The sequence below is a fragment of the Rhinolophus hipposideros genome (genome assembly GCF_964194185.1).
Source record: "Rhinolophus hipposideros genome assembly, chromosome: 1".
Classification (NCBI taxonomy): Eukaryota; Metazoa; Chordata; class Mammalia; order Chiroptera; family Rhinolophidae; genus Rhinolophus; species Rhinolophus hipposideros.
Genome location: NC_138047.1, coordinates 52486183 through 52513636, shown reverse-complemented (window position 1 = coordinate 52513636; position 27454 = coordinate 52486183). Strand labels below are relative to the sequence as shown.

The following is a 27454-nucleotide window of genomic DNA, read 5'->3' as shown; positions in this document are numbered from 1 at the left end:
AAAATTACATTGGTTCAATCCCAAGTTCCCAAGCTAGAAAAAATTAAATACAGCTTAATTTTGACTTTTCCTAATGTAATACATCAAACTTTTACTTTGTATATGCTTAAGTATATGCTACTTAGAAGATTCCACTGATTTCAAATTTGGTTATTATTAAGCACTGTATAAAACTAACAATGAATGTATGTATGCCGAGGAGTTAGGTAGCTTGTGATTTTGAAGGCATAGCAGTAGTTAGTGTATATTGTGATTTTAAGCAAGCTGGTTTTTTTATCTTGGTGTAGCACTGCTGTTCTTATAGTGTAGTATAGAGAGGGTAACCCGTTGTCTTGTTTTGCCCCACACCAAGGGGTTTACCTGGGACATAAGACTTTCACTGCTAAGAGTAGATAAGTTCCAGGCAAACAAGACAAGTTGGTCACTTTATGTCCTCAAGACCCTTTCAGGGGTTGTGTGAGTTCAAACTTATTTTCATAAAATACTAAGACATTATTTGTTTCTTTTCACTCTCATTCTCACTGAAGTGTACAGTGGAGTTTCCAGAGGCTACAAGAGGTATGATATTACAACAGATTGAATTCAGAAGCAGGTAGGAGAATCCAGCTGTCTTCTATTAAGTCAGACATAAAAAGATCTGCAGAAATGTTAAACAATGTCACTCTTCTAACTCAGTTTTCTTTGTTTTGAAAATCATAGTTATTTTTCACAAACTATATTATTTATTTTACCATGTAATGGACGAATTTATTTTTAAATGAATTAATGTATTATAAAATTTTGTTTTAATTTCTAATATAATAAACACCAAGAGACATAACCTACATAAACAAAGGCTCTTTGGGGATCCTCAATTATTTTAAAGAGTATAAACGGGTCCTGAAAGCAAAAAGTTTGAGAAACAGTGCTTTAGAATTTTTCTACATCAAAGAAGGAACTTTTATTTGTGAACAGCATCATACACTGAACCTTTCAGCAGGCTTTGTTTATGGGCCTGTGAATCTTTGTCTACTCCCATTATCTCACTGTGTGTAGTCATGCTGCTTCCCTGTGTGTTAATTTCCATACTTGGAGAGTAAAGGAGGATGCTGTCAGTTAACTCGGGCTTAACCTCACTCCAAATCACAATAGCTAAAACTCAAAAGGAACAAAAAACCAAAACATTTGTGGTAACTCAAAAGGATGAAACGGTTCCATTAAATTAAACACCCATCTTATTTAATGGGAAGAATCTTATAAATAGTAAAGGTGTCTTTGTTCCCTCTAAATTGCCTCCATTTTGCCATTACTGCTATTAGCATATTATTTATTGTTAATATTAATGAATATAAATAAACCACAGGACTCCAGCTAGCAGTGTGAGAGCAGAAAGTCTTCTTGTTTTCTTCCCTTTGTGGGTCTGAATTATTGTTAGTATTGACATAGCCAAAGCCACGTAGCTCCAGGAGAGCTCATCCTCATATTGCTTCTGTTGTCACACCCTCTGGAGGATTGGCTCATAGTGGACCAATATGGAGGCCTGGCTGAGAGCTTTGGAGAAGGTGAATGTTGTTGACCACACCACCCTAGGAGAGTATATTCTGTGTCAATTTTTCAGCCTAAACATTTATTTGAGACTGATAAATTGTGATAAAATTTAGATTATTATAGAATTTGGATTATGATCATGGCCATAAAATCCTTAATATCAACTAAGGGTGTGGAGGAGTACAGATCCATGGGCACAAGACGAGTGTTCTGATAATCTTTGTGTTGTAATGAATAAGTACAGAGCTTTCCTTTAAAATATTCAGTTCCTCTGAGAATATTTTAGGAAGTTGGTTGACAAATCTTTGATGTCACATGGTTCTAGTGGTGCAAACTATCCATGGCATTTTGCTGTTTGCTAAACATTACAGCTCAGCATGTATCCATGGCAGTAAAAATGCATTAAGAACCTAATTTTAATGTGGTTTTGCCATAGTTGATTGATTTAATCCCTATCTATTGTTTCTACTTGGAATATATATATTTAAGTTTCTAGAAGTGGAAATACTGAGTCAGAAGATATGTGCATTTTTAAGAATTTTGAGTGACATTGTTAAATTACCCTCCTGAAAGGTGGTAATAATTCATAATTCCATAGTAACGCTTAACAATGTTGTTTCTTTGTAACTTTGAAGACCTGGGGTTTATCTTTCTTTTAAATCTTTGCCATTCATACGGACAATAATGGGAGCCACTTTAGAACTCCGCCTGCCATCGGACCCAACCTCAGAGTATTTGATTTAGTCAGTCTACAGCGAAGCTCCAGGATTTCCATTTCTTATAGGTCTGAGATCTTCTATTCTGTAAGAGTAAAAAGAACATCCGGTTAGGATTTGAAAGATATAGGTTCAAGTCCTAGTTTTGCCACTCACTGTATGACCTTGGGCATGTCATTTAACTTCCCTGTGTCCTGGTTTTTAAATAGCGGAAGGTGATTTTTAAAGACTGAATGAACAAACTGCATGTGGAATGGGCTGTCTAAGTATACACTGATAAAGTTATCACTCTTATAGTACCATATAGTGGGACCTTAAAGACTTGGGTGCATAATTAACTTTTCTTGGGGGATGGAGGCCCCATTTTCTTTATAGCCTATCAATCTCAGGATGCAGACCAGCATCAATCTCTTTACTGTGTTCTCATGTGGCCATTTAAAGATCAAGATGTGTTCAGGATTGAAGGCAGAGGCTTGCTGCTTGTATTTGATAGGATATGTTGCCAGCTATTGGCCAACTACTCTTTTAATGGAATCACTCTCACTAGTCTAGTTGATTGATGTGCTGAATAGTAATAAGAAGCAAAAGAAGCCAACTCTTCTATAAAAAAATGTTCTTTGTTGTTGGAAACAATTTTTTTTCTAATTCTAACTCACACTCTGTGGTATACATCTATAATTTAAAAAAAAGGATTAATCAGCTGGCATACATAACAGAAAGCACACCTTGTTCTTTAGAGATTTTGTAAGAAATAGCAGCTATAAATGCTTGGAAAATCATTTATGCATATGTGCTATTTAACCAAAATTATGACATTAACAGACAAGTTTTAATACCAGCACATAATCTTAGTCAATTTTCTTATAGAACAATACCGTTTTTTTGTGATACTGCATTTTCATACAGCAAAGGTGTGGAAAGAAAGATTCAGGAGGATTAAATAAAATATGTGAAATATACTAGACTCTGTGCCTGACACACATTACATCAAATGTAGCTGTTCAAAATAACAAATGCTTTAGCTTCATATTTAATGTGCTGGGTCAAGGCCTGATATGAAGCGAGGTATAGCTTTTCTGACAGATAAGCCTTCTTTTCTTGGAATGGTATATATTAGCTAATATTGCATCCAGAACAAGAACATTGGAAGACGCTCAAGATAGGAGTACCAGAGCAAGGATAAATTTAGAGGGAAAAGAAGGAACCAGAAAAAGTCTTTATCCACGGAGCGTGATAATGGACATTTCCCACTACTGAACTTGTAGCTGGAGAGATGCTTTAGCATTTTAATGTGACTTGCAGGCAGGGTGTGGCTTTTGATCAGGACCTGACGTTAATGATCAGGGTCAGCTGTGGTTAAAGCTTGTTTTTTCCATCGTGAGAAGATCATCAGGGGAAAAAGTCAGTATATTTCAATACGGTAAACTGTTTTGGGCTGGTTCGGCCATTTGGCAGCCCTATAACTGGAGTAGGGTTTCACTGAAAGTATGAGAACTGAGAAATATATGTTCTTTGCCTTCCAGCTGAGGTGGATGCTGTTCCAATGTAGAACTAGTTTCTGAGTGCTAATTATAAGAATTGGAACTTGCTACTTTTTTCCTGAAAATATTATAAATCTCATAAATAACTATTATGAAATATGTAAAAAGTTTGGCATATAGATACTTTTTTTTTTTTGGTATAAGCTACATATAATGATTATGTAGAAAATGTAAAAGGTAGAAAAGCCACTTATCAATTCCATTATTAGTCATGGGTGCTATCAGTATAACATGAAGAGGTTGGGCCAAGGTAATTTTCCGGATCAGTCTCAATTCTAATGCTCTACCGTATTTATTAGTTTTCTTTAATACTCAAGTATTATACTTTCTATTCAAATATTTAATGAGATGGAGTGGTATTTCTGTCAGGATCCTGGTAGGGAGCAGTGACATTCTTTGAAAGGTTTAACTGAGTAGAGTTTTATGAAGGAGTTTTTCAAAGAGCTGTGGCCAAGGTAAGGGCACCAAGGTGGGATGGTGAGGCATCAGGAGCCTACCAAGAAAAGGATGTTATTGTACCTAGACCGCAAGGTCTTAAATGGTATTAAAGGAGCCACAGAAGAGGGTACCTAAGGGAAGTAGACACCACCATTGTTAGTTCTGTGATCGGGCAGGGAGAGAAAATAAACACAAATATCTTTCCTCTCTCTTTTTTAATCATTTGATATGCTGAAATGGAAGGTGCAGTGACAGGATATTATGGACCAGGCTAAGAAGTGGCATATATCACCCACCCCCATTCCATTGACTAGTATCTGGACATTCCTAGTTGCAGAGCAGGCTGGGAAATGTAGTTCTCCTGTGTGCCTATAAAGAAGAAGACAACACAGGTATTAGTGATTACCAGCAGTCTGCTACAGAAAGATCAAGAATGACTCCCAACTTTCTGACCAGAACACCTGGTGGTTGTGGTTAGGAAGCTACTTTGGGCTTTCTTCTCATCTGTTGGTAACTTTATTCATAGTAACTCCTAGCTCTTTTTCTCATTACTACTTTCTCTTCATAGGCTCTTTCTTGGTTGTAGTCAGAACATACAGATCTTACAGTTCTTTCCCATTTTGCCTCCCCCAAATTTATCTATCCCTTTACCCTGCTTAATTTTCTTCATAATACTTATTATTATACAAAAGTGTAACATTTTCTTTTTTATTGTCCTCATTAATATTTTAAGGTTTATGCGTAGTGACTTTTTTCATATTCACTACATTCCCGGTTCAAAAATTTTTGTTCAGAGGAGGTACCAAAGAATTTCATGAGCTATATTAGCTACTGTGGAATAATTCTTTCTTCCCATTCTTATTTAGTCCCCCTGGGTATTCTATTTGCATCACTTTCCTTTCTTTTCCTACATCTTTTCCTTTGCTCTCTCTACTTTGGTTTTATGTTTTGCTTTTAGGGGTATTCTGTTTAGTCTAATGAAAGAGGTTTCACTTATAGAACCAGAAACCATCCTAAAGTCTTAACAGTCTGTGTTCTATTTTTAAATTCCTGCACATGTTCTCAGGTTTTCATATAATTTATTTGTTGCTGATGCCTTCAAAGTTCCTTTGCTGTTTTCCCCATCCTATTTCTGTTATAATCTCTTGCCTCGTCTCAGGAGTCACCTTCTCCCTTGAGTTCTTTTAACATTTTGGGACATCTTTGTCTTTATGATCTGACGTTCCCTCTCTTAGCTACATAACTTTGTCTAAACAATTAAAAATAATAGGTAAAGGTCAAGTATTTGTTTTTATGTACAAGGTGTTTTTTGTTTTTTTTTTCCTACCTGAACTCTAACTCCATTCTTTCAGTTTTCCATTGTTGTGTAACAAACCACCCAAACTTAGGATGTAAAAAACAGCTATTTTATTTTGTTCATGGATTTTGTATATCAGGAATTCAGAAAGGGCAAGTATCTTTGAGTCCAGAATGTCTGAGTCCTCATGTGGCAATGTTCAAAAGACTGGGAGTGATTTGAGTGGCTGAGTGTTGGGAGCTGGCTTCTTCATTCACATGTCTGGTGGCTGGGCTGAGTGATCCAAAGACTTGGACTGCCACCAGAGTGGCTGCACATGGCTTCTTCATGTGTCTTGGGCTTCTCACAGAGTGGCAGCTGGATCTCAGAGGAAGCATCTGGAGAAAAACTGTTCTATGAGACTGAGGCAGAAACTGCAAGGCTTCTTCCCAACTAGGCTTAGAAATCATGCAGTGACACCTCCATTACATTGTTTTGGTTACAAATGAGTCTCGAATGTTGGCCTCAGTGCAAAGGGAGGGAAATTAAACTCTACCTCTTGATGGGCGAGTGGCAATGTGGGATGGGAGATTGTGTTGTGGGCCATCTTTAGAAAACAAAACGTCTAACTTGACCTATACCCAATTCTCATGGGATTTCCTCTGTTTAACTCAATGAGGTTGAAATACCCTGAGGCCTTGTTACTCAAAGTGCCCAGGAACCAGAAGCATCAATATTACTTCGCAGTTTTAGAAATATAGGATTTCAGACCACTGAGTCAGAATCTGCATTGACAAGATCTCCATGTATTTATTTACACTGTAAAGTTTGAGAAACATTGCCCTAGGGGACATTAACTATGATAGAGGCTTGCTGATATCTATCCACCCAATAGCAGCAAAGTAGCAAATGCTGAAGGAGTAGTTGATCTAGCTTATCTTTTTTGGAACAGTAAATATATCTCTAATATGTATCCTCATGATGTGTTATAATATTCAGTCCTAGTTTTACTACTAATCATTAATCTTCTTGACTCAAGAAGGTTTATAATAATCATGTACTTTGATGTGTATTGTATTGCTATTTTGAATTTAATTTCTAAGATCAAAAAGTTAAGTTCTTTTGGATTGTACATTTCCTTTAACTTCTTGGAATTTATAAAGCTTCTTCTCTCTTGTGACAGCTGTTAGTAGATACCTATTTTCTATTGAATGAAAGAATATGATTTTTAATTTGTTTCACATGACTATTAATTTAAGACAGTCTCATTCTGCAAACGCTTAAAAACCTGAAAAATGTATACATATTTTATTATATCTTTAGTAGATGACTTATGTATTTTAATTATTATGTAGAGTTCATAGATTCTATTTACTCATGTTTCCTTTAAATAATCATCTTTTTAAATTTTATTTTGGGGTAAGGAAATAAATATTCAAAAATTCATTTTGATTGGCACATTATTTTTTAAGCAGTTTTTCTCAAACTATAATTTCCAGACAACTACTATTTGCAGTATTTGAAGTGCTTGTTAAAATTGCAGATTTCTGATCCCCATCCCAGTACTTTTGAATCTAACTCTCTGGAGTTGGAACATGGAAAAGTATCTGAGGTTGGGACCTAATTTCTTTGGCACACTAAAGTTTGTGACTACTTTATACTAGTCTTGCAATCATATTTCATGATATTTATCATGAGAATAAGTGAATCTTGGACATGGACAGGGAACAACTTGTCAAATGCATGCCTTTCCTGGGAGCTAAATATTGGAAGATAATTTAATTAGAAGTCATTTTAGAGATTATCTAGTAAAACTCTTGTCATTTTTCAGATTAGGAAACTGGGCCCAAAAAGCTTAAATGACTTTACAAAACTCATACTAGTTAATAACAATGCTATGACCAGAACCCAAATCTTGTATCAGCCAAACTGGTTTTCTTATTTATGCTTTTTAAGACAAGGTGGGATCATCTGATCTTTCAGCATGGCAGTTAGGTATGTTAATGACAAAATAATAAAGGAAATCCCAAGCATTTAATTAGAAGGAATCTATTGGTTTGCTGAATTGACCATGTTAATAAATTGAATGTTTGCAATATTTGATACTATTAGGACTTTAGTCATCTAATTTAAGTTTTTTCTTAGAGATTTTCTTTTAAGTCCTCATAAACCATATCATGGCTCAGGACAACTAATAGATAAAATGCCTTAACATGAAAAACTCAACATGAAAAACCAGATTTTGATCAGTTATATAATGCACAGTATTTATAAAATAAAAATGAACCCATTTATCAGGAGAAGCAAAACTTCCTTTTACTAAAATCTGAGAGGTTTTATTTCATTTTTTCCCCTGGACTCTCACAGAGCAAGCAGTATATGATTATGATATTGAGAGAGATCATCAACACCAAACATACTATTACAGTAATGGACATTTTTGGGTCTTTTTTGGTGTAATCTCCATCATAGGATGATATTTTAACACTTTATATAGTTGAATGAAAAAAGTACTATTCCGTGCCCAAATATTTGTGGCCTGGCTTAATGGAGGCAGGGACTGGTAATGGAGATTAGGGAAAACTAGTGGAGTTAGACTGGTTGTATAGAAAATCCTTTAATTTTCAGGATATCCTTCTAGAATTTTATTTCTTGCAGTTTGATTTGGGTAAGAATAAAGTAGCAAATGATTGGAAGTTATGTTCTCTAAATAAGGAACTAAACTGGTGATGTCTAATGTCACTGATTAAGGTTAGAGTCAATTACTTTAGTAATTAATTGAATTGTGAGTCAAGATGGCATTTTTTTTTTTTAAATTTAGTACTCCACCCATAATATCCGACTGAGTAGAGGACACATTCATCCCCTTCGTGAAGGAGAGTCTGCAAACATACGTTTAGTGTTTATGAACTTTAAAGGAATTATGTTAGATGCTGTTGTGATTCAGAAGTCATCCAGAAGGATCGTTGTTGAATGAAATGCCAACCAAATCCAAATATAAACCTGGAATTTAATCAGATTTATATTTTAGTTCAGCTGACATCTTACTCAACATCTCTTAATTTCCAGGTACTAGCAAGTTAAGATAAAAAAAATATAATAAAAGATTGACAGTGATAAGTACCATAGAAATACAGATAAAATGGTGGCTCCAAAAAATGAGTAAAAATTTCTTCTAGCTTTAACATAATTGAAGGCTTTATGGCAATCAGCGGCATGGCTTGGAGATATTTAGGCTATTTTTAATTTTCATAAACTCTATCCAAACACATTCCATGTAATTAATCTTTAATGTAAATAAATGGTGTCTTTGGTTAAACAAATACAGAGTTTTAAAACAGATTTTTTATTAAACTGTAACTGAAATACAATATTATATTAGTTTCAGAGGTGCACCATAGTTATCATTTATATACCTAAAGAAATAGCCACCATGGTAAGTACAGCCACCATCTGACACCGTACCAGGCTATCACTGTCTTATTTTGATGTGGTTGTGAGAGGAGGCAAGCACAGCATTTACATACTCTGCCATCGTGACCAGAAGTCAACAAATACAAATTTGAATCTGTTGTTCTCACTCTATTTTCCAGCCCTTCTGAACTATTTTGCCTTCCCCAATAAGTGTTCTGCACAATTTTTTTGGGGGGGATATTATTGAAACACTCCCTGAAATTAAGGAACATTTGGAAGTCATAGTCAGGTAATAACTTTCTAATGATAACAGAACCAGGCAATGTGTTCAATTTTATATTATTGATAGAGTAATAGAGTAAATAAATGTTGGAGAAAGCAACATAGTTTAATGGTGATGCTCAAAATGTGTTTTCTTGGAAACTTAGTGAGCTAAGATAGAGTTATTGTACCACTAAAGTATGATGGTAGCCTTCCCTAAATATTATATATACATTTATTCTCACTCAACACACAACATTAATATAAAAATTTCCTACTCTCTTTTCTAGACATTTAAAACTCAGCTAACTTTAAACTAATTTAATTAAAACTTAAACTAGACATTTAAAACTTATGACTGCTTTTCCATGCTATGTTAAGATTGTAACTAAGTTAGCACAAAATAATGAATATTTAGTTAGTTTCAGTTATATATTACATTATTTGGCAAATAGTTCCTGACATTTCTGACATTCTAAAAGAAGCAACCCAGCTCTGCTCTCCTATCTTAATGGATCTGAGAATCCCTGCAGTAGAACAACATTTAGGAGTCACAATTAAAAATTGAATGTTTCCATAGCATAAGTTTTCAAGAATATCTGGCACAGAATTTAAAAACAAAACAAAAACAACAAAAAACAACAACAAACCTTAGTAATTTCTGTTGGAATTCTTTCTAAAATGGCTTTTATACTGATTTTTATTTTAAATGAAGTCACACACAATTTAGTGTCTTTTAGTGACTCGTGTTTATTATCACCAACCTATAAAGACTAGAATTTCATATTTGTTGTAGGGCTTTAAAGTTTACAAAGGGCATTCATAGAGATTACTTCATCTTAAAGTCCCTGTATTCCATACGCTGAACTCTCTTTTGCCATTTACACTCTGATGAGAACTGGGAAACCATCAAACCTGGTTTATAGAATTGGGTGTCAAATGTGTCTGTGAGGACCCCTCCTAGTGAGTTAGGAGTGTGGCCCTTGTGATAGCTGTTTCCATGCTCTGAGTCTATTTGGCTTAATCCTGGATCCTTGGCAGTGTTTGAGTTGAGTGATGTAGCTGGAAGAGTTGACCAGATGAGAGGGGAATTATGCAGCTGGATTTCTAGTACAGATCATTGTTTTATAAAGATCCCCTCTGAAACATTATCAAAGGGCCTGTGTGAAGACTTAATTTAAACATAATAAAATATGTTTAATGTAATATGCTTCATGCTGTACTAAACAAATATTCTGAAAATTAATCTGTGTTAAGTTTTGGAAAACTGAGAAATACAATAAATATTTCCTGTTTGGTGCATGGGATTATAGGATGGTAAATGTGGGTAGCTTTGTGTGATAAAGGGAAATTTATGAAATTTTATCTTGATGTCATATCAAGTAAGTAACATAAAGATGGATTTAAAATGATTCCATCTGTTTAACAGAATCTCTTAGGACCATATGTAATCTTGTGTATGACATTTCCAAAAATTTCTAAGTTATAATTTAAAACTTGTAAATTTCTGGCAGCGTTGTAAAGAACACTAGTACTTAGAGTGTCATGGTCTGAGAGTTTTTTTATTTTATGTACATTGGTTTTTATTTCTTTAAGTCACTCCATCATCGTATGTAATACATGTATCCTATAAAATAAAAGCATGGGAACCTGAGAGCAGGAGGGTATATTTAATATTAGAGTGTGACAATTTGTGGCCTTTGAACATCCAAAAATATTTATTGGATGAGTGAATATCTAAATGATGTCTTAGTAGAAAAAAGAGACTTCAATACTTAATTATTAGTATGATGATTTTTTTCCCTCCCACTACGATTGCATGAGCAGTTTTGTCTAAAAACACAGATTCTTTCAAAATAGTCACTCGATTTTTGGTGGCAAGAGCAGCAGAAGTATCTAGCTATAATTGTGCCATATAGTCCAAGGTATGGAATATATGTGGTTTTACCACCTACTTGTTCCTTAACTCTTTGTAATATTTCTTCAGCCCCAGTACTCTAATTTAGAAATTTTGTTTAATTTTCTTCTGTCTTCATTCTTTGTATCTTCTTCATTGTAGTTACTTTTACTTTGATAAAACTCTCCTACTTAGATTCCCAGGCTCTCTACTCTGTTTTCTTACCATCTCTCTTGCCATTCCTTTTCAATTTCCTTCTAAGATTTTTTTTCACTTGTCCTTTTTTACATTACTTTCTTCTACCTCCCTCAAATATTAGGCACCTACTTTGAGCCAGGCATTGCTCAAGGCCGTGGAATACAACCTTGATATGACAAAGTCTGTACTTGATGAAGCTTATGTTCCAAAAGGGTGATGGATAATCATCTAAATGATGTCTTGAAGAAAAGCAAAAAAAAAAAAAACAAACAAACAAACAAAAAAAACACACAAAAGGCTGGAAGAGAGAGTGAAGGGGAAGCCAATTTATATAGGTAGGAGTAGTGCCAGGGGAACTAGGGCTCATGCAGCTGGATGAGAAAGAACAAGGTATAAAGCAGTAGGAGAAGCCAGAAAAATAGACAATACCAGGTCATGTAGGGCCTTGTAGGCCATGGTCTGGAGCTCGGATTTTAGGAATTTCCTATATAGTAGGTCGAGGTAATATAAGTCCTCCATAGCCTTGTCTCCTAGAATTGTCCTACACAGACTCTTCTCTGAGTGAACAGGTACTAACTATCCTTAAGCATATTTTGGTCTCGAGCACTTCAGATTCTTTGCTCAAGCCTGAAGTGTCTCACTTCTCATGCCTTCTGTCCCACCACCAGCATAGCAGTCTTTCCACCTTTTCAGGACTGCCAAAGTCTCTAAAAATTCTTTACCCCCTCACTCATACTATTCATTTAAGGAGTTCTTTTTAATCAAAAATGTATCGAAGACAAATCTTTTTTTTTCAAGTAAAGTTTATTGGAGTGACAATTGTTAGTAAAGTTACATAGATTTCAGGTGTACAATTCTGTAATACATCATCTATAAATCCCATTACCATATATTTGATCCCCTTTACCCTCGTCTACCACCTCCTCTCCCCCCTTACCCTCTGGTAACCACTAAACTATTGTCTGTGTGAAGAGATATCTTATGCCACCAAATGTGCTGGCACTTAGGGAAACAAAGGTGAATTAAGATAGACAAGTCTGCCTCAAAAGCTGACAGTGCCACGGCCAGACAGAGAACAATAAATTTGACATTCAGGCAAAACATCCTGCAATTTGTGTTAAGGTTCCGGAGAGAAAAGAACCCGTTGCTGTGAGTTGGGATGATTGCCTAAGATGGGCTTTACTTTACATTGAGGCATCTAATCTATGTGGGGATAAGGAACTCAGAAAATCATTTCTAAGGAAGTAGCATTTAAGCTGAGACCTGGAGAAGGAAAAAAAAAAAAAAGAGCTATCTAACGGAAGTATCCTGTGGTGGGAGAAGGGACTTCTAGGCAGAACCAATAGCATTTCAAAGGCCTAATGCTATAAAGAGCTTGGAAACATCAAAGGAAAACCAAAACTGAACAAAGGGCCCTAAGGCCAGGGCTAAGTGAGCTGGGTGAGAGTGGCACTGCTTGAGGTTGATAGGCAGGGCCAGATGATGCAGGTCTTGAAGGCTGTGGTAGAGAGTGTGGTTTTAAGTGCAGTGGGTAGCAACTGAAGTGTTTGAGACAAAGGAGTGACATGATTTTGTTTGAGGTTGAGACTGCCGTCTGTTCATCAAAATCCGTTTGTCTTTTCTCCCTGGGCACACAGCCAGATTCCATTTCCTGGCTCCCTTTGTAGTTGGCTGTGTATCCTACCCATGGAAGTAAGTGGTAGTGATGAATATCACAGCTAAGGCTAGTTTATAAAATCTCCCATGTGGACTTCCTCCTGTTGTTTCCCCTTGTGACTTGGTAGCCTATATTAAAATGGCCGAGCTCGGTGGAACAGAACCCCCTTCCAGCTCATGTACAAATGTCCTGAACTTGTCCGTGAACAAGAAAGAAGCACCTGATGTTTTGAGCCATTACATGTTCAGTCCATTTGTTACCATGCTCTAGCTTGTCTAAATATGATAATTTGAAAGAACAGTTTTGGCTGCTGTGCTATGCGAAAATGTGAGACAGTGTGAACGATAGCAGTGGCCCAAGTGAAGTCCCATTGTGATGGGTCCCAGAGAGATTTTAGTTGAAATAGATTTTAGATAATTTTGGATGTACAACCAATAGCCCCTACTCATAGTTTACTATGTGTAGTGAGATTGTGGGTAAAAAAAAAAAAAAAATTCACTTGATTTGACTCTCAATTACCATATCACTTTCTGAACTTTCCGTAGCATATCTCATTGAATAGGTATACATCTTATTTATTTGACTAGATTCCCCTCAACTGGAGGGCAAGCAAACCATGTCTTTGAGAATTTTTTATTTAACATGCTGTCCAGTACAGTACTTTACATAAGGTATTTTTAAAAAATAACTTTGTTTAAATAAATGAATGAAAGGGTTGGCACTCAGATTTCCTGTCCATGCAGTTATTGGAGGTCACATGACCCAGCTTTTGCCTTAGCAATGATATTGCCTTATTGGTAAGGAGGCAAATTTTCATTGCCTCCTAAGGGAGAGGTTTAGCTCTGTTAAATTTTGTTTCACTTATGGTCTAGTGGGAAAAGTCACTTCATGGGGCCTGGGATTCAAATGTTTGCAATAAAAGTTATGTAGAAATATCTTTTAAAGGCATGTGGGCAATTCCTCAGTTGCTTCCCCATCATTTTCCGGTGTCCCCACTAGCCATTGCTTATTGCTCAGAGTTGCTGACTGCTTCAGTGGCCACTGTTTCCATCCAGAGTTAGACACTCATCTGGGAGAATTATTACGATCTATGAAAAGTCTCAAGATAGAGGCAGTTTTTGTAATCCAAATGTGCAATGATGAGGTCTGTAACTAAGGAAGTAGCAGTGGAAATAGAAGGATAGGAGAAGAATGTGAGAGACTTTACAGAACATGGTGACTGAATGGATTTGGGGCATAGAAAAAACAGGAATAAAGATGAATACTGAAGCCTCCATACTGATGAACTTCAACTTATAAAATTAAATATATATCAACAGACCTGTGTTTCCAAGGTAAAGCCAGTTAACGCTTCCTGCCATCAAATGATGGTGTTAGCAGTGAGACTAGACATTGCAGCCTTAGATATGGTCTGTTTGTTAACTTGTTATATGTTTACTGTGTTTGTGCTTAGATTGGATGTGTTTTATGAGCATTATCAACCCATCCATGCCTGAGAAGGGCAAAAGCAGTGATGTTGAATTACTGGTAAGAAGAGATGTAAGAATACATCATCAATGTGTAACATAAAAATGACAATTGAAAAGCGTGAGAACAATGTTGGAAACTGTATTTATAGAGGAGATGAATCCACTGACATTAGAAGCAACTCTAAAGGGTGAAAGTGTCAGGCTCCTTGTGAAAACACTGTATTTCACTGTACGGAAGTAGGGATAAAGTAATTAACCAAATGAGGAAACAACTCCAAATATTTCTGTCTGGAAGATCATTACTATTGAATGCCCACTAACTTGATGTTCTGTTTAGTGAAGGCCAGAAGTTTCTTTAAGAGGGTAAGAGCTAAGCATGGTGAAAGGGCTCTGGTGGTGGTTTCGTAAGACATAGCTCCATAGAGTCAAGGGCTATTAGTATGTTCACAGCATCTAGGTGGGTGTAGAAGTGGTATGTGAAGACAACATAGCTGCTAAAACTTCCCTGTGAGGCTTACACAGGGAAGGAAAGGATAGAGTGTACCTGGTCATAGAAGTCACAATGAAAGGAAGGGACAGATTTGAATGCAAAAGAAAAGCTACTGTCAGAGGTGTATTTACTGAAGGCAAATAGTATTTGGTAAGGTGTACCCTCCTTTCATTTCTGCGTTGCTTAGCACCAGAAAGGTAGACACATTAAACTAAAATGACTTAGAAGGAATGAGAACCCCCCCCTCAGACATGTTCCATGAAAGCCAGTGACCTGTGAAAATATAGAATAAGTTGAGGGCCTTAGAAGAAAAATATGACTTACCTCTAGATCTGATACATATTTTTGAAATAATTCCAATTCCCACACTAATGCATTATTTCTTCAACTTTGTTTTCAAATAAATATACTGAAATTTAAATTAACAGTACATATCAATGTATGGCCTTTGAAGTAGAAATATGAGCTGTAACTATTTGACTGTTATGTAGACTTGATACTTAAGAACAAATTTCAGACAAAACCATTATTTCTCTTCAGCTATAGTACTGAATATATTCCTGGTATTTTCTAAATAAACAAAAGATGAAACAGTCAGAAAAGGAAACTAAACAGAGAGGTGGAAAGAATTAAATGTAAGAATAATCTTTTCAGTGTGAAAGGATGAAACTTGAGGAGGAGGAAAAAATATGTATTCGTGGAATTAGGTTAAGGTAGGACAAATATGAATTAGTTTTTCAAATTAATAAATATTGGAAAGTTGGAGTTTCCAATGAATGTTTAAAAAGCTATTTGAAGTCAGAAATAACTTTATGTACTGAGTGCACTATGGAACTTACTCCCCTCATACCATTGAAGATGGTATGAAAAGAGATGTAAATGAGTTGTAAAGATGTAACATGCATGGACAGAAGCTCCACAATGAGTTATTATGGGAAATTAGAGATGTTTCTTGAGTTTATGTGCTCCATAAGATTTCTTTTAGAGATAAAATACCAAGTAGAATATATAAATGCAGTTCTTCTGTAGTCTGATAAAATGTATATGTTGAGTGATATTCTTATCATATATAAAGTTCTTATTCTACCTTATATGGTTTTCATTCCTATCATACATGAATTTATACCATGTATGAATTAATGACATTTTGTATTACTTTATGGCCAAAAATGGAAAGAGAAAGGATTAGTTTTCACATATTATAGGCTTGCCATTTAAAGAGGTACTTGTGAGGTAAAGATGATAGCTATTTCTTTAAAAAATTAACACATTTTATGCTTTCTCTAGGCTGGAATGATAAAAAGTGATAATGATGAGTATTTCATTGAACCCTTGGAAAGAGGTAAGCAGATGGAGGAAGAAAAAGGAAGGATTCATGTTGTCTACAAGAGATCAGCAGTAGAACGGGCTCCCATAGACATGTCCAAAGACTTCCACTACAGAGGTAGGCATCTTTGATAATTAACTAATTAACTGCCATTTTATATATAATTATCTTTGATAATTAACTAATTAACTGCCATTTTAAGATATGATGAAAATAACTCTCTTATCAATTAAGGGAATGTGACTGTCATGTGCTGTTGTATAATGTGAAGGAGAACAAGAGGTTTATATTTATAAATCATGAAATGTGTTTTTTAAATGCATAGAGGAATTTATGTTACAGGTGTTATTTTATTCCAGTGCATTATTGTATCCCCCATGTGTTGTTTATATATATTTTTTTTAATTTCACATTGTTTCTCTTGCTTATGTTAAAATTTGAATATATTTGTGTTTTCAAGAAATATCTACATATGTATTATTAATATTATTTAAAAACATTTAAAATAGACGTGACAAAAGGTTGTTTTGTTTTAAGACCAGTATGATAGGAACATTAGAAAACAAGTATGCTAATTGACTTGAAGGTCTGTTTTGCCAAACTTTTTATTATGTAGAGGAAACAATGAGTTGAATGCTTCTTTTGAATTTTATTTCAAAGTAGGCTGGACCGCTAATCAAGTAAATTATGGCACCTGAATGTTTTCTGTTTTTGTTTGTTGTAAGAAATCTGAAAGGAACTTGGTGTTAAAGAGATAGTCTTATAAATTGGGTATAGGAGTTTCCTTTATGGAGAGGAAAGGAAATTTGGGAATCTATTTTTTTTTAATCCAAATCTCAAAAACATATATATATATATATATATATATATATATATATATATATATATATATATATATATATATACATATATATATATGTATATATATATTTACTTATGCCAAATCTCAAAAAGGTATAACTATTTACTTTTTGAAATATTTTTTAATTTTTCAATTACAGTTGATATACCACATTATATTAGTATCAGGTGTTCAATACAGTTATTAGACATTATATCACGTACAAAGTGATCACCCTGATGAATTTAGTACCGCTCTGACATCATACATAGTTATCACAGTGAGTACTACTGACTATATTCTCCATGCTATGATCTACTTCACCATTACTATTTTGTAACTACCAATTTGTACCTTTTAATACCCTCTATCCTTCACCCAACTCCCCAACCCTTCAACCACCCACATCTGGCAAACCTCAAAATGATGTCTGTATCTATGAGCTTGTTTCTGTTTTGACTAGTCATTTATCCTGTTCTCTAGATTCCACATATAAGTGAAATTATATGCCATTTGTCTTTCTCTGTCTGACTTAAAGCAGCACAATACCCTACAGGTCCATTCATGTTGTTGTAGATGGCGAGATTTTGTTCTTTTTTTAATGGCTGAGTAATATTCCATTCTTTATCCATTCATCCATTGTTGGACACCCAGGTTGCCTCCATATGTTGGCTATTGTAAATAATGCTGCAATGAACATATGGATACACATGTCCTTTCAAAGGAGTGTGTTCGGTTTCTTCGGATAAATACCCAGAAGTTGGTAGTGGGTCTATCCCAGATTTTTGTTTCACTTCCATTTTTCATGAAATACCTTTTTTCATCCCTTTACTTTCTTTTTTTTTTAAAAAATTAAAGTTTATTGGGGTGACAGTTGTTAGTAAAGTTACATAGATTTCAGGTGTACAACTCTGTAATACAGCATCTATATATCACATTGTGTGTTCACCACCCAGAGTCAGAATTTGACTTCAAAGGCAAGGGAAATAAAAGTTAAAATAAACGAATGGGACTATATCAAACTGAAAAGCTTCTGCACAGCAAAAGGAACCATCAACAAAATAAAGAGACAACCAACTGAATGGGAGAAGACTTTTACAGATAACACCTCTGATTAGGGGCTAAGATCCAAAATATATAAGGAACTCATACAACTCAACAACAAAAAAACAAATAGTCCAATTCAAAAATGGGCAGAGGACCTGAAGAGACATTTCTCCAAAGAGGATATACAAATGGCCAATAGCCATATGAAAAAATGTTCAACATCACTAATCATCAGAGAAATGCAAATAAAAACCACAATGACATATCACCTCAAAGCAGTTAGAATGGCTTCCATCCCTTTACTTTTCCATCTGTGTGTGTCTTTCAATCTGAAGTGAGTCTCTTGTAGTCAGAATATGTAAGGGTCATGTATTTTCTTTTCCATTCAGACACCCCATTTTTGATTGCAGCATTTAATCCATATACATTTAAAGCATTTAAAGTAATTGTTGATATATATGTAGTTATTGCTATTTTGTTATTCATATATTTTACCTTTTTTTTTTTTTTCCATGTGAAATAAGTCCCTGTAGCATTTCTTGTAATACTGGTTTGGTGGTAACTCCTTTAGCTTTTTTTTTTTTTTTTTAGCTCTTTATCTGTCCTTTGATTCTAAGTGACAGCTTTCTTGGGTAGAGTAATCTTGGTTGTATGTCCTTACTTTTCTTTTCATAACTTTGAATATATCCTGCAAAGTTTCTGTTGAGAAGTCAGCTGACAGTCTTAGCGGAGCTCCCTTCTAGGTAACTAACTGCTTTTTTTCTTGATGCTATTAATATTCTCTCTTTTTCTTTAACATTTGGCATTTTAATTATGATGTATCCTACTGCATTTGTGTGGGCCTCTTTGGGTTCATCTTGTTTAGGACTCTCAGCACTTCCTGGGCTTCTGTGTCTATTTCCTTTGCCAGAAAACAGAAGTTTTCTGTTATTATTTTTTCAAATAGGTTTTTAATTCCTTGCTCTTTTTTCTCCTTCTGGTACCCCTAATGATGCAAATGTTGTTAGGCTTGATGTTGTCCTGGAGACCCATTAAACTAGCCTCACTTTTTTTTTTGGATGATGATGATGATTTCTGTTCTGGTTGGGTATTTCCTGCTACCTTATTTTCTAAATTGCTGATTTGATCCTCTGCTTCAGCTACTCTACTGTTGATTCTCTTCAATGTAGTCCTTATTTCTGTTGTGTTCTTCATTTCTGACTGGTTCTTTTTATGTTCCCTATCTCCATTTTTATGTTTCTTATTTCTTTGTTGAAGTTCTTCCTGAGATAATTGAGCATCCTTATAACCTGAGTTTTGAACTCTGCATCTGGAAGATTGTCTGTCTCCATTTTGTTTAGTTCTTTTTCTGGAGCTTTGTTCTGTTTTTTTATTCAGGACATGTCACTTTGTCTCCCCATTTTGGTTGCCTCCCTGTGTTTGTCATTATGTATTAGGTAAGGCTGCTATATCTCCTAGTCTTAGTAGAGTGGCCTTATGTAGTAGGTGTCCTGTGGGACAAAGTGGTGCGGTCTCCCTGGCCATCTTACCCACTTGCTCCAGGTGTGTCCCTTGTATTGGTTATCTGTCTCTTCCTGTTATAGTTAAGACTTAGTTGCTGTTTGCATGTCAATCAGAGGGATTGACCCTTGAACTGATTAGTTGTGAGGACTGGCTGTGATTTCAGTAGAGGGGCTGTTGTGCAAGGGCTGATCCTACAAAGCAGGATTTTCTTTAGCAGGGCTCTGGTGCCTAACTTTGGAGGTGCCTGGGAGAAACTAAGGTGCCAACTGAGGCTGGCTGCCACTGTTGCCGGACTTGGGCTTGATTAGCAAGAGGTACAGGGCATAACGAGATGTTATTTGTTTGGATTTTGTGAACCATTAGGAGATTTTAGGAAAGTCTGCAGCATGAGCCAAGACAGGCTGTTTGTATGGACAAGACCCTGGATGCAGCTCAGGTGGGTCCACAAGTTGGGTGGGGTGGTGTCTTGGAATCATCAGGGTGGTGTGAACAGAAGTAGCCAGATTGATAGAGACTCAGATACGGTGGCTGACTATGTCTGCATGCCAGGTTTGGGGAGGGCTCAAAAAGAAATAATAGATTCTGCCAGTACTTCTGTCTGGGAGAAAGCTGTCCCTCCTGCCCTCACCATGCAGCCAGACAATTCAGTTCTTCCCCATATGTCCCTGGCACTTTTCAAGCTGCTGTTTTAATACTGGGGCTTAGAGTGAGTGAGTCCATCAGTGAGTAAGTCCATGCAAGGGCCCTTTAAGGAGAGCACCTGGGACTCCAGCAGACTTCCGTCTTACTCAGCCACAATCTTTGCTGGTTTTTGCAATCAGAAACTGTGGGGACTTCTCTTCCTGGCAGTGGAACCCTAGGCTAGGACCCCTCACTCCTCAGGACACCTATTATTATTGGAATATCCACAGCCAAGATATTCCTTTCAATTTTTAACCACAACATGTGGGTGTGGGACCAACTCATTCCTCATCTCCACCTCTCCTACTAGTCTCTAGATGGCTTCTTCTGTATATCCTTAGTTATAAGACTGCTCTTCCTCTAGACTTCAGGCGAAGTTGTTCTGTTGTTTAGTTGTAACTTTGATGTGGTTGTGAGAGGAGGCAAGCACAGTGTTTACCTACTCCGCCATCTTGACCAGCACCTCTATAAATATTTACTTTTTCCAGGCCAACTTTCTCTATAAAAGGTAATGGAAATTTCCCCTAGGGAAATATCAAGGATATAAATAATCTTAATTTAGCAATTGTCTGTCTTACAGATTGAGTTGATACCTAGTTATTAGTTTGATTTTCAGATGCTGTGAGCTTCCTTTAATGTGTTGTGCTAATGGACCGGTACAGTTTAAAATAAATTTAAAATGAATATGACCCCAAATTTTTTTGAAAAATTTGTGATTTGAAACAATAAGTCTGTATTAATAGATACTGTACTATGACATATGTGCCTGCTAGAGGGTCACTATAGTGTAACAGAAAGAGGATACCCTGTAGTTAGATAGACAGGTATGAATAAGAGCTCTACAAAATCGTTGTTCTGTTTATCTTATATTAATATCTTTCTGAGCCTTATTTTCTCTACCTTTTATAGGATTAAAATACATAGCACAATTGTAATAAGTATTAGATATGATATATGTGAATTACTGACTAACCTTCAACAATAATAGGTGCTTAATCAATGCTAGATGTTATTGTTATTAACAATTAATTATTTTGTGCAAAAGATTTACATGTTATGAGTTTTTTTAAAGTTGAATAGTTACACACTGCTTTTCTTCATATGCATATATTACTATTAATTCTCATTTATATTTTCATGTCTTAAAGGTGTCATTATAAATCAGAAGACTGGTTATGTGAAAGGATAGACGTAGGATACAATGCTTTTCCTACAGTTTTGGTTGTTACATATTAATAATATCTAGTATTTCTTTTGAGGCAATAGCAAAATATCTTTTAGAAAAGCATAGACCACATGTTATAGAATTGTATGCAAGGACTGGAGACCATATTAGTCATTATGACTATCTTCCCATTTGCTCCATCTGTCATATCTATGGTTTCACCAAGCAGTATCCTATTGCTCCATTTCTGTCCGTAACAGTATTTATTTCTATAAACATCAGCCTTTGGTTACTTTTCATTAGTCTGATATTTATAGGGAAGGAGAGAAAAATTTTTTTTCTTGAAATAAGAAAATGTGAGAAACATTATGATTAATACCTATTGTATTTTTAGGTGCTAGATTCTGGAAAATAATTTAGTAGTCATGATGTATTAGATTACAAGAGTTGAATGGAATTAAGGTTATTTGAGATATTAATTTAAAAAATATTTAAAATATCAAACCCAGTAGCATCAAAATCAACATACCCAGATTTTATAATAAGTCATTATTAAGAAGGTAGAAACTGAAGATTGTTTATTTTGAGTTTTTCACCCATGAATAGAAGATTGCCTTACAGTAGAAGTAGGGTACAAATGAGAGTAATACATTTTGGAAAGGTTCTCAATGGTCATGGGTGAAAGCAAAAGGGGTTTCTTTGTTAACTCTCAATTACCTTGAAACTTGAACCAAAATAGAACCATTCAGTTCTTTCAGAATGTTCCATGATAAACCTTAGTATGAGCTTAACAATTTTTATTTTCTTATTTATGAAGTTCTGATTGAACTGAGTTACTGGTGATATCAATTTTACCTCCTTTTGAGAGTCTTAAATTGTAACCATATATTTTAGAAATATAAATCTTTTTCCAGGGTAAAAAGACATTCAGAACTTTAAGTGCCATGCTGTAACTTTTAAATTTTTCTTTTAATTTCTTGGTCACAGGACTGAGAGCCAAACTTTTTCATGGACTAAATACTTTCCAACTGAAAATTAAGAACATGTTTTTGTACGGTATTCCATCATTCTAACATGTAAAATTGAACAGATTGTACGAATAGAAAAGCATATTGATTTATAAATGAAAACTATAGTATCATAAAATTGTGCTTTTTCTGGATCAATTCAGGGTGTTATTTTAGGAGACAGTTGAGTTCTTTACTGAATGAGTTATACAAAGAGGAAAAAATACATGAGATAATACTTACTTAGAAAGAAATGCATTTAAGGGTCATGGTCTTCATAAATTTCTCTGACAGCAAGTCACCAGGAGGGGTTTTGATCTAAGCAAGGCACTTCTGACCCTACAGAGTTTCATCAGTAGGGCCCTGATAAATAAATATTCTGCATTTTGCTAGTGGTCACAGTAATTGCCTGGCCACATTTCTTGCTTTGTCAGCTTAGCTACTCAGAACTGCCATTCATTTGAGGTCTGTAGTTTGTTACAAGTGTTCTAAATTAAAATCAATTATAACCTGAACTAGGTGAGTAGTAGTGAGATATAGAGAAAAGGAGCCAAAGTGGATTGAGATTGAAGTAAAATCGATGGGGTTATTTGTCAGAGTATATGTTAGAGTTGGAAAGAAAGAGAATGGTCAAGGATGACTCAAACTTCTAATCTGGAAGACTACAGAATTCTCCTTCCAGAATTCAGGTATTTAAAATGATAAATAGAAATTTACTTCATGGAGGATGACAAGTGTATATACATTTGGACATATTGAGTTTGAAGATACATTGGAAAAGAGAGTGAACTAAAAAATGCATAGTATATTTTTATAATAACGTCCCAGAGTTAATGCATGAATGACCTTAAATACATGTTATAGTAGGGATGGGTAAAGGTTAGTCTGGGAATCAGGTGAAAGGTATTTGCTTGTGGATACTTGGAATAATATCTCTGCTTTGCTTCTATTTTCTCATTCTCAATTCTGTATCACTGAGAATCAGAATGTGTACAATGTACAGAATTGGGAGCCCATGAAAGATGTTTGCTACCCATCACTTTAGGAAAGGAGGACATTATGTCCTCAAAGAACAAAAAATAAAAATAAAACAAAAATATGCTTCTCCCACACTCAAGAACCCTAAGCTACACTTGACTGAATGTAAACATGTATTTTGATACCTACCCTCTAAAAATAGTTATCTGGGTTTCCAATAAAAGTCACAGCTTTGAACCTGTTAAGATAATATATGGTATGATTCAACAACTACAACAACAATACCCTCAGCCATTCCCATGTATTGCACCAATTCTGTTTCCTTGACTCTTCGTAGGGAAATTGTGTGGTTTTTCAAATTGGAAAAATATGAAGAGCTATTTAAAAATATGTTGTAAAATCACAGATGCAGTGCTCTGTTTTAGTATTAGTTTTAAGAATAAGACCTAAAGCAGTTCTACATTTGGCAGAATAAATAATCTCTTCCAGTGCAGAACTGGCAATAGTATTGTCAGTTTCTGGCAAAGAATACCACCCTTTTCATTAAACAACAAACATAAATTTGGCATGTTTATGATAAAGAAATTTGTGTACTACTTCATGGAGGCAGGGTTGAATTTACTTCTTTTTCTGATTCCTGCTTTGGTAGTATGGAAATCACATCCATTTTTGGCATCTTTGGTTTGGACACAACTATTATATATTTTACCATTTCTGAATTTTTACTTGGTTAATAAACCATTGAAGGATCATAAAATTCACCTCTACCATTAAATCAGTCATCAGTCTATCTAAACTCAGATTAAAAAAAGCAAAATATACCCCCGACCATCTCTAAAAAATGCCTACATTGTCAACATCAAGAAAGTTTGCTTTAGGCAGTCTATTTTTTTGGTTGCGTGGAGGGCTGTACTTGTATGACATCATTCAGCTTTCCATATTTTTTTTATTTAATCCCGAGGCCCTTAGGCTTCTCCCTTCAAATTACAAACTATTCATTCGCCAGAAGCTTTGTGTTAAAGTAATTTTTGTAATTACTTCCTACCAGTGGGAAACAAGGAATAGTAAGCCTTTATCTCCTAGCTTCCTTTCAGGATTTTCATTTTCTTGCATGAACCCAAGTGCTTGTGACACTGGTGTGGTTGTCATGGTGCTGTGAAGGAGTGTCTTTGTCCCAGGTGGGAAACATGTACAAGTCAGAAATGATTTGGGAGTTGTTCCTGGTTGCTGGGGAATGAAACTATGAAACAAGAACTAGAATAATGGGAAGACTATTTCTCATTTTAGTGATGCTAGGAACTTGCTAAGCACAGAGTCCTTCCTTGAATGTATGGACACGTCAGTAGGTACTATGACCCTTTGTATTTGGAAGTTCTCATGACCTGTGCCCCAATCAAAGAGAAGCATTTGTAACACACACACACACACACACACACACACACCAGACAAGAGAAATTAATTTTAGCAGACGTTTTCTTATTAAATGAAGCATGGAACATAATATGTCTAAATCATCATGATCTTTCAAACAGCAACCATTCTTTTAGATAGGTGTTAAATGACAGATTTTTCACAGCTACATAGTTTAGTTTATAATATAAACTAAGGGTCAGACATTCATCAAGGCTAGTACCATTGGATACATATAGAAATATTAATCACATTTATGGAATTCCTTTTCAGTTAGATTTTATATATTTCATACTCTAGGTATTCATAATAATTATTAACAAAAATGAAGACAATTGAAGATTGAATTATTATATAAAATAATCAAGAAGCAGAGTTATAGTTAAAGAGCTTTCAGATGTAAAACATAAAGAAAATACTTTATTTCTTTTTATTAAAATGGCTTACTAGGCCTATTCTATCTCTTGTGAATAGATTCAATAAAAGGAATTTGTTTATGAAATATAACTCCATATTTTTTCTAACTGAAATGGAAAGACAGACTATTGAGAATTCAGAGCTGCTGGATAACTATTAGTTACTGATGTGGCATTAATCGAAACAGAACTGGCAGATTTTAGGTATATCTGGGAGAGTGAAGTGCAGTTGAAAGCAGTTAATTTACATTCGAGTAGAAAGCTAATTCAGATAATTTAGGCCAGATCTTGATTCTTAAAGTAAATCATTGTCTACTCAGAAGTAACTACAGTTGACCCTTGAACAACACAAGGTTTAGAGGCATTGACCCGGTGCAGTGGAAAATCTGGGTATAACTATTGCTGCCCTCAAAACTTAATTATTAATAGCCTACTGTTTACTGATAATATAAACAGTTGATTGGCACCTATTTTGTATGTTCTATGTATTATATTCTTACAAGAAAGTAAGCTAGAGAAAATAAAATGTGATTAAGAAAATCATATGGAACAGAAAATACATTTTCAGTACTGTACATATTCATTGAAAAAAATCTATGTATATAGATGGACCTGTGTAGTTAAAAACCTTATTGTTCAAGGGTCAACTGTATATCAGGTGACTTATGAGGGGGCAATTCATACATACCAAGAAGAGAGTTTGGTAGTAATTAAAGTGCATTTATTCTTTCTAAATATAAAATATATCCTATTATCAAAATATACATTTAGTATTTGATTTTATTTATGTCAACTACTTTTCCTTAGGAGGGATAGATCCTACTTTTGGTAAAATATTAAGTACATTTTGACTCTGTTCATGCCAAATGTGACTGTTTAAACACATTTTAAATCTTCTCCTTTTTTTTCCATGTCCATCTTATAAACTTTCATGTTAATAAAGTGGGAAGTATTTGTGTAAGGAATCCGAATATGTCTGGAGGCTTAGTAATCTTTTGTTTCATCATTTCTAACTAATGTGATTGATATTTTTAAAGAAAATAATTTACCATAAAGTAGATTTTATTTATTTTTCTGTCATTGTTTTCTTTCTCTTGCTGGATCATCAGTCATTAACTTTAAATATGATATTTATGATGATCAATGCTGTTTGCTCCTTCAAATCATCTTCATTTGGTATTTTGCAAAGAATTTCCCTGCCAGTGGACCTCTTGTCTCCCTGTGGAGGATTCAGGTGTGTTTTTCTCAGTCCCCTCTTTCTTTATAGGATTGTTTTTTTTAAATCACTGTCTCCCGGTGGGGCATCTTTCTGGTAGATTAGGTGCCTGTCAGTGATATACTCAAATGCTGGAAAGAGAAGTGGAACAATGGGGGAAAAGAAGCGTAGCACAGAAATAATATTTTTATTGGAAGAGAGTTTGAAATTAGATTATGGGGACTGTGAATTAAAATGTAAGGATTACACTCAGGCCAAAATCAGTGCTCTTTTAATGCGTGATTCTGAAAGGGGAGCTAAATACTTGGTTTTATTCTTTCTAGATACAAGAAATTTTTCTCTGGTTTTCAGCTGTGATACATCTGGTCTAAATATCTAAATGTAAAAATTCTTAATGGAAGTTCTTGAACTTGGGACTTTATATATAATGAAAAGTTTTTTTCTAGGAACAATTGGAGCCATTTCCCTAAATGAGAAATAAAGTTTATTTTAGATAAATAATTATATACAGTGTATTCCTGTTACCACTTTCTAGTACCTTACTATGTATCTGGAAAAAATCTTGGACAAGTCTGAATGAGACATTAGTTCACATGTTTTTGTTTGTTTATTTTTCATCTTTCATGACTATTATAACTGCTTATATACCCCCCACATTAACAGGTTCTTTGCTTTTGGGCTGAGACCTTTATTTGTTCATCATTTCAAATTCATACCAAACATCCTAAACCTTTGTGTATGTTCCTATCCAAAGGACAGTCTTTAATTCTAAGGGTGCTTTAGCCAACTTCTGTGGAGATTTTGTTTCTGTCTAGTGTGCTTTACAAATTGCTGTGCACTCTTTAAATGTCAAAAATAATGTTTGTGCGGTACTAAAACTTTTGCACTCTACTTTCAGTCGTCCATCTCAACACTTTGGCAGGTTTGTTTTCGTGTTTTAGCATGTCTTACTCCATGTGCTAAAAAAGTGAAAGCAATG

The 27454-nt window shown here is 34.9% G+C and overlaps 1 protein-coding gene across 2 annotated transcripts in view; it reads left to right on the top strand.

The window, feature by feature from the left end:
- ADAMTS3 (ADAM metallopeptidase with thrombospondin type 1 motif 3) overlaps positions 1 to 27454 on the top strand; it is a 248032-nt gene that overhangs the window by 100400 nt on the left and 120178 nt on the right. For both annotated transcript variants that reach the window (XM_081057912.1, XM_081057913.1), the window contains exon 4: positions 16172 to 16328. In XM_081057912.1, the coding sequence (XP_080914038.1) occupies positions 16172 to 16328 (157 nt within the window). The remainder of the gene's footprint in view (positions 1 to 16171; positions 16329 to 27454) is intronic.